The 12374-nt window shown below is 41.4% G+C and overlaps 1 protein-coding gene across 2 annotated transcripts; it reads right to left on the minus strand.

The window, feature by feature from the left end:
* Positions 1 to 695: 695 nt before the first annotated feature.
* On the minus strand, positions 696 to 11383 carry cpne3 (copine III). 2 transcript variants are annotated; one of them, XM_041961106.1, is made up of 17 exons: positions 11280 to 11383; positions 10613 to 10758; positions 9968 to 10147; positions 9417 to 9491; positions 9242 to 9313; positions 9059 to 9139; positions 7775 to 7864; positions 6628 to 6726; positions 6286 to 6372; positions 6131 to 6190; positions 5861 to 5994; positions 5657 to 5711; positions 5501 to 5552; positions 5258 to 5391; positions 3196 to 3432; positions 2769 to 2881; positions 1766 to 1903 (listed from the first exon to the last, which is right to left on the minus strand). In XM_041961106.1, exons 2-16 carry the CDS (start codon positions 10742 to 10744, stop codon positions 2771 to 2773), a joined length of 1599 nt encoding a protein of 532 aa, XP_041817040.1. In that variant the 5' UTR covers positions 10745 to 10758; positions 11280 to 11383; the 3' UTR covers positions 1766 to 1903; positions 2769 to 2770. The 2 variants fall into 2 exon arrangements, with proteins under 2 accessions (XP_041817039.1, XP_041817040.1); XM_041961105.1 differs by lacking the exon at positions 2769 to 2881 and having other exon boundaries at positions 696 to 1903.
* Positions 11384 to 12374: the final 991 nt, after the last annotated feature.

A 12374-nucleotide genomic window follows, 5' to 3' on the forward strand; every position in this document is an offset into this window, starting at 1 on the left:
TTCAGGGGCAGTGTTGCTGCTTCTGTGAACCATTTACACACAAGAAAAGTTGATAATTACTAAATACCTATTTTACTATTATATCCACTAGCAAGGTGGATATAATGGTAAAATGAGTATAGGCACCCATGGTTGTGAAATATGATAAATATGGATAGTGCCATAAATGTTATTGCAGATAATGTATTTTCATCATGTCAATATTACCTCAGTCATTAGTGATTTGGTTAAATAGCTGGCACAAAATGCTGTTTTTTTTACTTGGCCTTCCAGTAGGTGGCAGCAAAAGCCTGCATTTCACCTTTGAATTAAGTATACAGGCACCAAACACACTAAATACACTTAAACTCACAATCAGAGCAAGCAGAGTTAACATCTTTCTACAACTTGCCACTCTCCTACAATACTGACATTTTACACTGTAGTTTCACATCACTCACATATATTGTATCTATCATAGTCACCTGTGTACTGTATTTTGCAGTTGTCCCAATGACCACAAAGACATGACTTCAACTTTGACCATAAAATGCATAGAGGGTTGTAGATCTGCTTTAAATGTGTTAAATAAGTTAAGTTCAATTTTTATTGACTTGGAGGTACTTTATTAGCAAGATTTATGCACTTTGTTTGTTCACACTAAGGCACATTACCCATTCTGTTGGAGGACAAATGCCAGACACACTACATGAAACACCAGATGCATGCTTTATAGCTTTCATTGTACAACCATATAAAAACAATTAACAAACAAACAGGAAATAGACATACTTGAAGTAAATACGCATAGATTTCAATTAACAGAAGTGTATCCAGTTTCTATAGACAGCATGTTTAATACTGAAATACATTTATATATAAAAGTCAATGCCCATATCATTGAAAAAAAAAAAAAACTTTCTTAGTCTTGTTAGTCTTATCTAGGGAAATCCCTGATTACTTTGCTTATTTATATAGGGCAGGGAAAGCAACCAAAAGTAACTGCCACAATGGTAGACCACAGTAAATTTCCAAACATGATATGAGTGATAAGACAGAAAAAAACAAATCTACAATGAGACCGCTTTCTAATTTCAGATTCATACTTGAAAGGTACAAATAGCTTGTAATCCACACACAGAATTTGGCATTTCATTGAGTAAAATAACTAAATCGTAGGCAGTTTAGATATTATTATAGGAGAGTGCATGAGGACACATGGGCAACAATAAACAAATGGAAATATATGTGCCAAAACAGTAGCAGCTACAAAACTATTAGGCTATACAGATATAATCATGCTACTAGTCGTACTGCATCTATTTCTATCAAACTATCAGGACATACATGAGGACATGTAAAAAAAAAAAAAGCATTAAAAAAAGCAGCAGCCTAGTGCAGCCTGAATGATGTTTTTCATAAGGTATCCTGGTATCCTGGAGCTATTGAAGAGCGTGTTTACCCGCTGAACAACTTACCCTTTAAAAATAATGGAATGATTATGTTTGTTTTCTTTTTAAGGTATAGTAGCACTGAATAACAGCAAAAATGAATACACATAGATGCTAATATCTAACGTCAGCTGCCAATGCATAATGAGTGTGGTGTGGCGGTTATATTTGGCAAAGCTGTATGCTGGTATTTCGTAAAGGTGGTGAAATAAAAGAGTTAGGAAAGTGTAGGAAGGAAAGTGTAGCAAGGACATTTGTCTGATTTCTTGATGACATGAAGCTGCGATCTGCTTTCTATCTGCAGGGGATGAGACTGTGTGTCCGCTGTCTTCCTTGTAGTATCAAATGGTCCCTGAAGGGTTTGTTGTAGGGCTGTTGGAGTTGGGTGGACTCAGCTTCATGGTATTGAAGAAGTCCACCAGCTGACCTGGTACTTCTGCCAACACACTCTTTGCCAGTGCTTCTCGAGGAGCCTGGAGTGCACAAGGGATGAGTTTAAGTACAAAATGGTAAAGAGGAAAAAAAAAAAATCTACATTTTTTAATGTAAATGATATGTGATCATTATAACCACTGATTTGATTAAATGAAGAAAGCGTGAATGAGAGGTAGGAAATCATGGAGATGAAAACAGTTAAAAAGGAAAATTCCACCCTTTTAAATTCCAATTAACTTTGCTTTCATTTCATTTTGTCACGATGAGACTTTTTCTGGCGATCTCTGGAGGACTTGCTTGTACTTAGTAGACAAGTGAGCAACAACAGCAAAAGAGTGCAGTGGTAGTCAGCCTAAAACCTGGAAATGAGTTACCAGGAACCAGGGCGATAAAAATTTACCTTGGAAATCAGCTCAAAATTCAACTGGTCATAACAGATTGTTGACTGGTGTTTGACTATAGCTGACTACAGAACAATACATAAACCTGCACATCAGTTTTCATCAGTTTGGCTGCTGAGCTTGTGCTCATTGTGGCATGCAACCTTTTGTTTACAAACCAGCCATACAAGCTGAGTTTTGATAGTCTAAAAGAGAAAATCAGATCACCAATTTGTTCTAGTGATACAGAGGAGTTTTCCCTTTTATGTAAACAAGAATATGTTTCTGAGATCGGTCACTAGTGCTTCAGATTCTTAAACAGAGAGTACAACAGAATGTATTGTACTGTCTCTCACTCCGCACTGATGATGAATGATGAGTAAAACAATGTTGGAAAAGGTGGAAGGAAGACATTAGTGTAAAAACAATATGATAGCAGTCACTACATGCGAGGCAGTTATTCATACAGGCCAAGGAAAGGCTAGGATGGTAGTGGGGTTTATGACTGAAATATCTGGGGTACCCCTATGAAGGACTGGGATCGTGGGGAGGCTTCAGTTTGAATAAATTGAAGAAGGAGGCCACTTGCTGAGGTAACTCGGCCAATACGCTTTGGGCAAGAGCCTGGCTGGGCGCCTGAAAAGAGATAAATACACAAGTAAGCTAAGTGAGATCTTGGTTAGGGGCTGGGAATTCCTGGGTTTGGGCATGCATACTGGAATTGGATGGGGACATGGCTATGCTATATTTGGATTTTTTAATTTTATTGATGTTGAAGCCTGTTGAAATGAAAATAACCAGCTGAATGTTTGTTTGGAGAAAAGCCTGACTTGTTTTTGTGGCAATGAGCTGCCCTGTTAAGAAAAATCAACTGAAATCAGAGCAAACATCATTTGCATGCGGATGAAGCAGTAATGTAAAAGGAGTCTAATGTTTTAACTGTGACTTACATTTTGAAACTGCCTGAACGGCACGAACTGGACGATGTCCCGCATGGCGGCCTCGCCAGTCTGAGAGCGCAGGCATCCATCATCTCCGTCCAGGAACTCCATGGCACTGAAGTCTGCGTTCCCGACTCCGACGATGATGACGGACATGGGCAGACGGGAGGCGTTGACGATGGCACTGCGTGTCTCATCCATGTCTGTGATCACTCCGTCAGTGATGATGAGGAGAACGTAGTATTGCTTCAAGAAATCAGCAACAACACAGATAGTAGATCAATAATCAAATGGCTGGATTGTTTGATAAAGACTCAAATGTTTCTCACGCTGTAGTGTGACATGATAAAAAAAGTTCTTGATTGATATCAGCTACAGTTCAAGATTTTAAGAAACTGCAATGTCTTCGTTAGCTTGTCCACCAATTCATCGCTACCAGCCCACACTGCCAAACGGTATTTGGCAGTATTATCCCAGACTTAATGTTGCTTTGGATGAAGCTATTATCAAATCCTGCTCCATTAAGAAAATTATGTATAAATGAGGAGATGAGTACTGAAAGGCTTTCTTTCCCACTCTGCCCAATGTGGCACAACCTAATGTTTAACTGAGGAACTTGTACAACAGGAAGTGGCAGTGCAAGGGCAATACTGACTATTGTATTCATGGAAACTTGGCTCAACAACAGCGTAACAGACCACGCCATTCAGCTCAAGCGGCTAACCTGCTATCGAGCAGACAGAGCTCTCGCTGAGGGAGGTAAGACACGCCGCGGGGGACTCTGTGTTTACATCAACAATGACTGGTGTCGTGAGGCTGTTGTGTTTTGCAAACACTGCTCACGACTGGTGCAGTTTGTAGTCATAAAATACTGCTTGTTGCTGTTTATCCCTCCGAGCTCCAATGAAAACAACAGGAGTGACGCATTGAATGACCTGCACCAACACGTCAGTGAGCAGCAGACTGCCCACCCAGATGCCTTCCTCATCCTGGCTGGGGATTTCAACCATGCAGACCCAAAGAGGGTGTTTCCGAAGCTACACAAACACATAGACTTTCCAACACGTGGACATAACACACTGGACCAGGTTTACACCACCCAGAGAGGAGCTTACAAGGCCCTTCCACTCCCACACCTCGGCGCCTCTGACCACATCACTGTTATGCTAATGCCAGCATACAGACCACTGGTTAAAGTCACCAAACCAGTTCTGAAAGAGGTGCGTGTGTGTGGCCTGAAGGGTCCTTGGAGGAACTTCAGGACTATTTTAACACCACAAACTGGGACGTGTTTAAACAGGGTGCCACCTGCAACAACATCACCGACCTCCAGGAGTACACAGACGTCGTCACTGCTTACATCACCGAATGCATCGATGATGTAACAGTAACAAAGACCATCACTGTTCGGGCCAATCAAAAACCATGGCTGACAGGAGAGGTCCACAGGCTGCTGAAGGCCCGTGACACTGCCTTTAGAGAAGGAGACGAGGAGGGCCTGAGGACAGCGAGAGCCAACCTGTCACGAGGCATCAGAGAGGCCAAGAAGGTGTACTCCAAGAGGATAGCTCATCGCTTCAGCGACAGCAGGGATACGCAGAGCCTGTGGCGAGGGATACAGACCATCATGGACTACAAACCCCACACAACAGCACACCTGCACAGAAATCCCCATCCCCTCCTGGCAAACAGGTGTTGATGCTGTCCCCTGACAGTGTGAGGAGGACACTCAGCAGGATCAACGCTCGCAAAGCTTCTGGTCCTGACAACATTCCTGGTCGTTTGCTGAGGGACTGTGCCGGAAATGTCCCCGCAATTTCGATTCTCTGTTTGTCTTGTACATACTGCAGAACTGACAATAAAGCTGACTTTGACTTTGACTTGAACTTTTTACATAGGACTGTTTCAGCCAAATGAACTGCAAACCAGCTTTCTTTGTCATGAATTTATGGTCAGAGAACTACTTAATCTGTTAAACATGGAGAGTGTCTCTGTGCATGTCGTGCTGTGACCCCGGCTATGAGAGCCTGCAGGCATATAACTGGAGATGGCTGAACAGGTAAACACTCACTGATGCAGTGGTCTGCTGGAGGGCTTGCTTAGCAAAGCAGGCTACATGGTTGATGATAGGGGAGAAGTTGGTGGGACCGTAGAGTTTGACCTGGGGCAGGCATATCCTGTAAGCCTCCACCACACCTTCAATGCCTATGTACATACACGGACACAAAGACACACACAAAATATAATCTGTTTCAACCTGTCCCAAAATCCGCATGACTCATTTCGCCTACTGTGCAACAATTTGCAAACATACCTGCACAAAATGGATTTGCTGGGTTGAAATTGAGAGGAAACTCATGGGAAACCTGTTAAGAGTAAAGCACAATTCCATCAGATCTCATGTCTTGTGCCAAAACACCATATGACTGTTTCATGCACTTGTAGTTTCACATTTCAATCTAAGTCTTACCTGCCATGTGGGAGGAATTTGGGCTCCAAAGCCAAACGCGGGGAACATCCTGTCGCTACACAGGAGGGACAACCAACACACAATGACTATTTTAAAGGATGGAGTATTTCTTCGAAAAACTGGAAGTTGGCACTACTTTTCATAACTGACAAATCTGAACATGAAGTTTAGAATAAACAGACTTGTTTTATGCTTCAGACATACCTGTCATAGTCCTGGATGACATTGCCGACGGACCAGATAGCAGAGAGGTACTCGTTAACGCCCTTAGGACTAATGTAATGCAGAGATTTAGGAGACTTGGGATCCCCGTTGGAGCCTGTGAAGTCAATGGCCACCTGCCATAACATTCAAGGTCCCATTAGATGTGCAGGTCATGCATGAAAATAACAGATGCACACATCATTCGCCTCAACAGTGACCCAATAATATAAATGAGTAGGAACAGGCAGCAATAGAGAAGCCAAAACTTACAGTGAAGTTGATTTGACAGCCTCCCATAATATAATCCAAGAAGGTGTATTCTTTCACCACCTACACGAGAGTATTGGAGAACATGTCATCTGAAATCCATGCTGTAATCACACAAATGAACATATTCAACATTCAAAAAACAAGGCGTACAACACCTGGCATAGCTTCACGCTCACAACACCAGAGTTCTTGTAGCCTTTCTTCTTCTGTTGCTTTTTACTGTTGATACATTCAAACTCTGCCTGAGGACAAAACAGAACAGCATAGGCGTCCAGGTCAAGGCCAGAGGACCAGAAAAACGAAAGCAGTGCGTTGGAAATTTACGTTTTGCAAATCCACAATGACTTGTGGATTTTGACCATCACCAAAACCCAATTTAGTTTCAATAACACAACATAAAAGCAGCCAAAAGATGGTGAAACTGTTCAAGTAATCTTTGAATCTTTGTTTGCCATCACATCTAAACAAGGTAAACACACACATACACACACACATACCGGAGATGTTCGTGATGCTTCTTTGAGGCGTGTCATTGTGGTCTCAAAGATTCCAATAAGATCATGGGAGCCATCGTTGTCGTAGTCGTAACATTCAACCTGGCAACAGGTAAGAACACATAGTGATATGGGAAGCAAAAACAAAAAAAAAAAGAATCTTCACACACAAAACATAAATACAACTAAAAGATGAGTTCACCCAAACTACATTAAAAAATAATAATGCAGATGTCACTGTGAACTGCTTTTAAAGGAACATCCCTATGTTATGTGTTCACAGCGAGATCTCTGCATTATCCAAAGTAAATGGGGCACCTTAAAAATTTCATTCACCCCCATGATATTGGGCTGGAGGCAGATTATAAAATCGGTGTAATTAAATCAAATCTTCAAGGCCAGATTCTACAAGCGGTAAGTGGGAGATGCTTTTGTTGTATATTTGTATGTACAAAAAGCATATATATTTGTATATTTTTTTGTGTATTTAGGTGAACTGGCCCTTTAAGTTCATTTAAAAACTGGAGGTACAGAACCGAGAAGAAACAAAACCATGCAAAAGTGAGATTCAAAACACATCTATTTGTAAAACTAGCATAAGAGACAAAAGATGACAGTAATCGAATAAAAGAGGAGTATGTGCGGTTTCAGACAAATGCGTTTCTATGGCAAGATCGAGTTGGATGAAGGAAGCTTGGAGGGCTAGAGACCCCGCTGAGGTGATGTCTTGTATTTTTCCCCATCTACACCACTCACACACTTCACCCATTAAGTGACGGTAAGATGAAAAAAGACAAACAATGTGATGCACTGGGTAACTCACTTGTACTGTACGGTCGGAAACTGCTTCCTTCCTGACATGTTCGCTTCAGAAGTTGAAAAAATATATATCATCAAGCTAGCACTACACACACTCCAATCGGTTAATATCTTTTGAGATATCAGGACGCCCACATAATTTTGCTCTGAAAACCATTTACACCTTCAAGAAAGGCTGTATAATGTCATGACCATGAATATACATAGTGCCTCTGACATCAAACTAAAACGAGTAGTGCAACTGCAGGTGCAAGTGGGAGTTTAAACGGACACGTTTCAGTTCGTGTTAGTAGCTACAGTTAAAAGTGTTATGAAAAAATATTACATGTACCTTTATGGCTTTATCCATGTCTCCTCCACAGAGAGACTGCAGGGGGATTCGAAAGGGTCTCCATGTTGGGTTCAGGTTGTTCTTCACCACCTGAGGACAGAATTAATTACAATTATACAAGCCCAAAACACTCATGAACAAATTTATAATTAACCAATGAAGATTCTTAAAGTCTAAGTGGAATCACATTCAGTCATCCGCTTTTGCGTCAAAAATAATGTCAAGTAAAATATTGCTAATAGTTTTCATTTTTAGAAAGGAAGGAAAAGGGTCTTGAGAATTCTCAGAAATGCTTCGTTTCGTCTCAGTCAGCTGGAGAGGCGTGTCTTGTGCTGTAGCCAACATGTCATGTGCAGACAGTGTATTTCAGAGTAAAACCAGACAGAAGTGGCATTTGCAGATATGTTTACCTGCTGTTTAACATGCTGCAGCTGAGCAGATAACTAGCACTCTAGCCTGCAAACTGACATTAGCAGTGCACTTTTCCGGTTGTTTGGTCGCTGTGGTGCAGGACAAGACATGTGTCCGTATTAGCAAGTTGGATGAGAAGGAGACTTTAGCAGGAACATTAATGTGGGTTGTTATTCAGAGTCAATGTGCTATGTAGCCGCTGTCTGGCTCAGTGTGACTGTGTGCCTAGAATATGACCGATGTTACTGCTTTGTTACTGCTAAGTTTAATTTCAGATGCTCTGCTTAGACACTTTGAGACAGACAGCATACTTCAATACAGTACAGCCTTGTTTATTCAAAATCAGATGAAAAGTGCAGAGTTGTGGTTGTTGAGGAAAGTGATTTCTTTGATCACTGTGCCCACATCCGTTTTTGAGGTTTTGTTTTTATTCTGTATCAGTTGGTGAGGAGAAACTGCTCTCAGTGCTGTGAGAGCAAAGCTGACAGTACAGGAAGAGGTTTACAGAATCTACTGTTGCATGGGAAATGAGCAGTTGGAGCAGTGACTTTGATTAAACAGAAGGGAGTATGGCCCAACATTCATGTTATTGCAAAGGCTGTGACATAACAAAGCTGGGATATCCGTATTTCTCCTTTCACAGATGGTTCAGTGAAAACCAAAAAATGGAAGTGTTAGGTAATACGTAAACATCAAAAACTGTTCATCTCCAACAGCTTTATTGAAGCCTTCTGGGGAACGGACCATTTAGTTATGACAGGGAAGAAATCAAAGGTTAATATTACAATACTATTAATGGAGGGTTTTGTAGCTTTCTATACACAGCTGATCAACAGCCAGTAGCAGCACTGTCATTTGCATGGGTACGTTTACCTCTGTCCTGTGAGCCAGCTGCCATCCAGTTTGTGTCTGCTTGTAGAATTCCAGGTAAGGGTCCGACTTCCCAAAGAAATCCTGTGAATGAAAAAAGGAATAAAACCCACCAATAAATAAAATGGACCAGAATATCTAAAAATGCATGTCAGCATTCAAGATTTCAAAAAGAATCACCCGTACCTTGTTGTCCAGCTTCCTTGCTTCAACTTCAAAATTCACCACCCTGTTATCTTTGATTTCCTCTGCAATGATCTACAGGAGAATGGTATTAAAACAAATTAACAATGGAGGGAAAAAAAATAAATGCGGCCAAACATCACTGTAACATTTCTGTCCAGCTCTCTATGACACTCACTGTGATGGTCCCTTTGCCTGCAGGGGACTTGTTCTTCAAGACAAGTGGTCGGGTCAGTTTTTTACTGGACACAACCTAAAAAGCAAGTAAAAAAATGTGCCGTTAGGAAAGAATTGGCCACAGCAAAAGCAGCAGAATGAATAAACTCATCCAGCAGAGCAGTGGATGAGTACAACACAACAGGCTGCAGACCGCAAGGTAAAAAAACATCAGGCAGCACAAACAAATGGGGTCAGATTACACTGAGAGTCTACACAGCAAGTGCTTATCAGGAACGTTCATTCTTGATCTCTAACATGGTAACATTGTAAAACAGTGGTATGATATTACACCACAACATGTATCCTTTGTGAATCTTCAAACAGCAGGGAGAGACCAAACTTTAAAAAAATTCAAAAGTAGTAAAGTAAGTCATCGAATCTGTCAGCACACACCTTTAAGTAGAACACTGACGGGGGATTTATTAATCATTGGCTTAAGGACAGCCTTGTGTGAGCAAGTATTGTAAATGCTGCATCATGTCCTGTCAGGAGAAGAGAGGAATGCCTTACCTGGCCCAAGGTGCACTCAAGTTGCCCCAGGAAGTCATCGTCACTCAGGTCAACAGTTTTGTTATCGATGTCATAAATCCCAAACTGCAGCTTCTGCACTATTTCAAAGTAGTAGTCGATGACAAACTTTTTTGCAAACTTTGGGCAGAGGCAATTCTGGACTTTCTCTGTGCGTGCCACCTGTTGGGAAAGGTTGGACTGTTTCAGTTTTTTGCTTCATGCACACATTTCAAGAGATCCACAAGTCTCAGACGCAATATTGCTCAAAACCTTAAAGTTATAGAAAGTGCTACGTATTGGCACACTTGCGCTGATGAAAGTAATATGATTAGTGCTTTACATAACACTGACATTTCCAGGAGAGGGTTAATGATTAACACTGCACTGACATTTTCTCTTTCAACTGTGACAATGCCGCCAAACATAAGAAGAATATATTATTTTTATTATTCTTATTATCCCACATGATCAGTTTCTAAGCAGAGGAGGATTTTTAGGAATGCATTTTGCCTTTTTAAATAAATGTAGGGAATAGTGACGAATGACATTCAGACAAAATTAAATCAGCTTTTAGCAGCTTCCCCATCAAGTGTAAATCTGTAGGTGCTCTGACATAAATGAATCCAGAGCAGCCATCCTACTGACCTCATAAAACTGGGAATCAGAGCTGCTCATCAACAGGACACACAGAGGATCGGACTTGGAGCCAATGTCTTTGTCCAGGAGATTTTCACAGGACACACTCAGCTCAACCTTGGTCACACACTGAGCAGCCATGTCTGACTGTTAAGCTGGGGAAACAACATAGAGGGGCATTAGTGTGAAAACAAAAACGCCTTTCAATGCATTACTTGGGGGTTGTTCAGGCACAGACCTGACATGAACTACAACTAACTGACTGTGGTTTAAAATGCGAAGATGCAAGTCAAGACTCATCCCTAAAGGGTGGACATAGATTTTTACCTTAACGTTACCTTATGGGCTAGCTCTACCTAATGGCATTAGCTACGTAAACATCAAGCATCAAATGTAGAGTTTAGCTAGCTTTCATGCTTGCCTCACTGAGACAAGCCCTGCTGAACCAGTAACCAGGTCTCATGGAAAATGTTACACAATAGCATGAGCACTAATGAGGACTAGCTGGTGGGAAGGGTAAAAACCGACGTCTGAACGTTACAGCAAGAGAAAGTTAGACAGCTAACGCTAGCAGGGTAAGGGCTAATAAAACTGCTTCGTTAATAAACTTGCAACTAGCGGGTTAGCAATGTTACCTTCCGCACGTAACCGGGCGCTAATTTAACTTCAAACTTACAGTTGGGAGTGTCTGGAAATGTCCAGGATTCACAGGAAGAAAGTAAACTGCAGATGCGGATGGTGTTCAATTTCACTAAACAGCAACTCCACTGGGCAGCAATGTTAACGCCCTTCTTATTTGAAAGTATCGCGATAAGATCGAGGCTCCGCTCTGCCTTCACCGTGACTACATGACGCCCACCACAAACGGGACTTCGTCACTCCTGGTGACATCCCAGTTTCAAACAGTCATCGCGCATATTTGCACATGCAGACTAATGTGAAGATTTTATGTTGAATGTCTTCATCAGAGGTTTTTGCAGACTATTGGATCTGCCTTCACGCGCTTGCAGTTGATTGTTACGAGACGTAGACGACCATGCACTTTCCTCAGGGGTCACAGTGTATGACTGGACCCAAGACAACCATGTTTTAGCCCACGTCCGACTGCTTCAGTTTGGTCACTGTAATTTGATATAACTCACCGGAAGTGTCTCTATAGTGTTACAGTCAGTACTCTTATGTCACAATCACACAGACCACTGCAGCAACAATGGCAGGAAAGCCAGGCCCATAACTGGAAGATATCTTTGGCAAAGGGATAATGTTCAAAGAGACATACCAGGAGGACCAGCTTCAACTTGCATTACATTTGTAGTAAAGTAATGTGACAAAATGCTGGTGAATCTGGTTCCTTCCAATTGTCAGATAGGCATTATTCATCTCTCAGGCAAATGTTCATCTTTCAGGAAATAGTAAAAATCCACATTTAGAATTTCTTTTTTATAGATCATACAGGGGTGCTACACAATAGTGGTGGTGTGTCATTAGCTGTGTTATTGTTTAATTAATTGATTCTCTAGTTTGTAGTTTGTCTATGGTACTTTCAAGGTATTTCCTGGAAGTATGACTATTAGGCTACTTGTTACCATTGACATGACTGCAGTGTTTTGACACTCCTTTGATCACTGCAATTACTGTTAGTTCCCCAATGTCACCACTGGAGGGCAGTGAACCCTCATAATTTTATATACACAGTGACTGTTGGCTTCTAGTCTTCTATGCTGCTGCACAATGTTCATTTTGTAAATGATGGTCCCATTCTGAAAAAAAT

The sequence above is a fragment of the Chelmon rostratus genome, chromosome 20 (genome assembly GCF_017976325.1).
Source record: "Chelmon rostratus isolate fCheRos1 chromosome 20, fCheRos1.pri, whole genome shotgun sequence".
Lineage (NCBI taxonomy): Eukaryota > Metazoa > Chordata > Actinopteri > Chaetodontiformes > Chaetodontidae > Chelmon > Chelmon rostratus.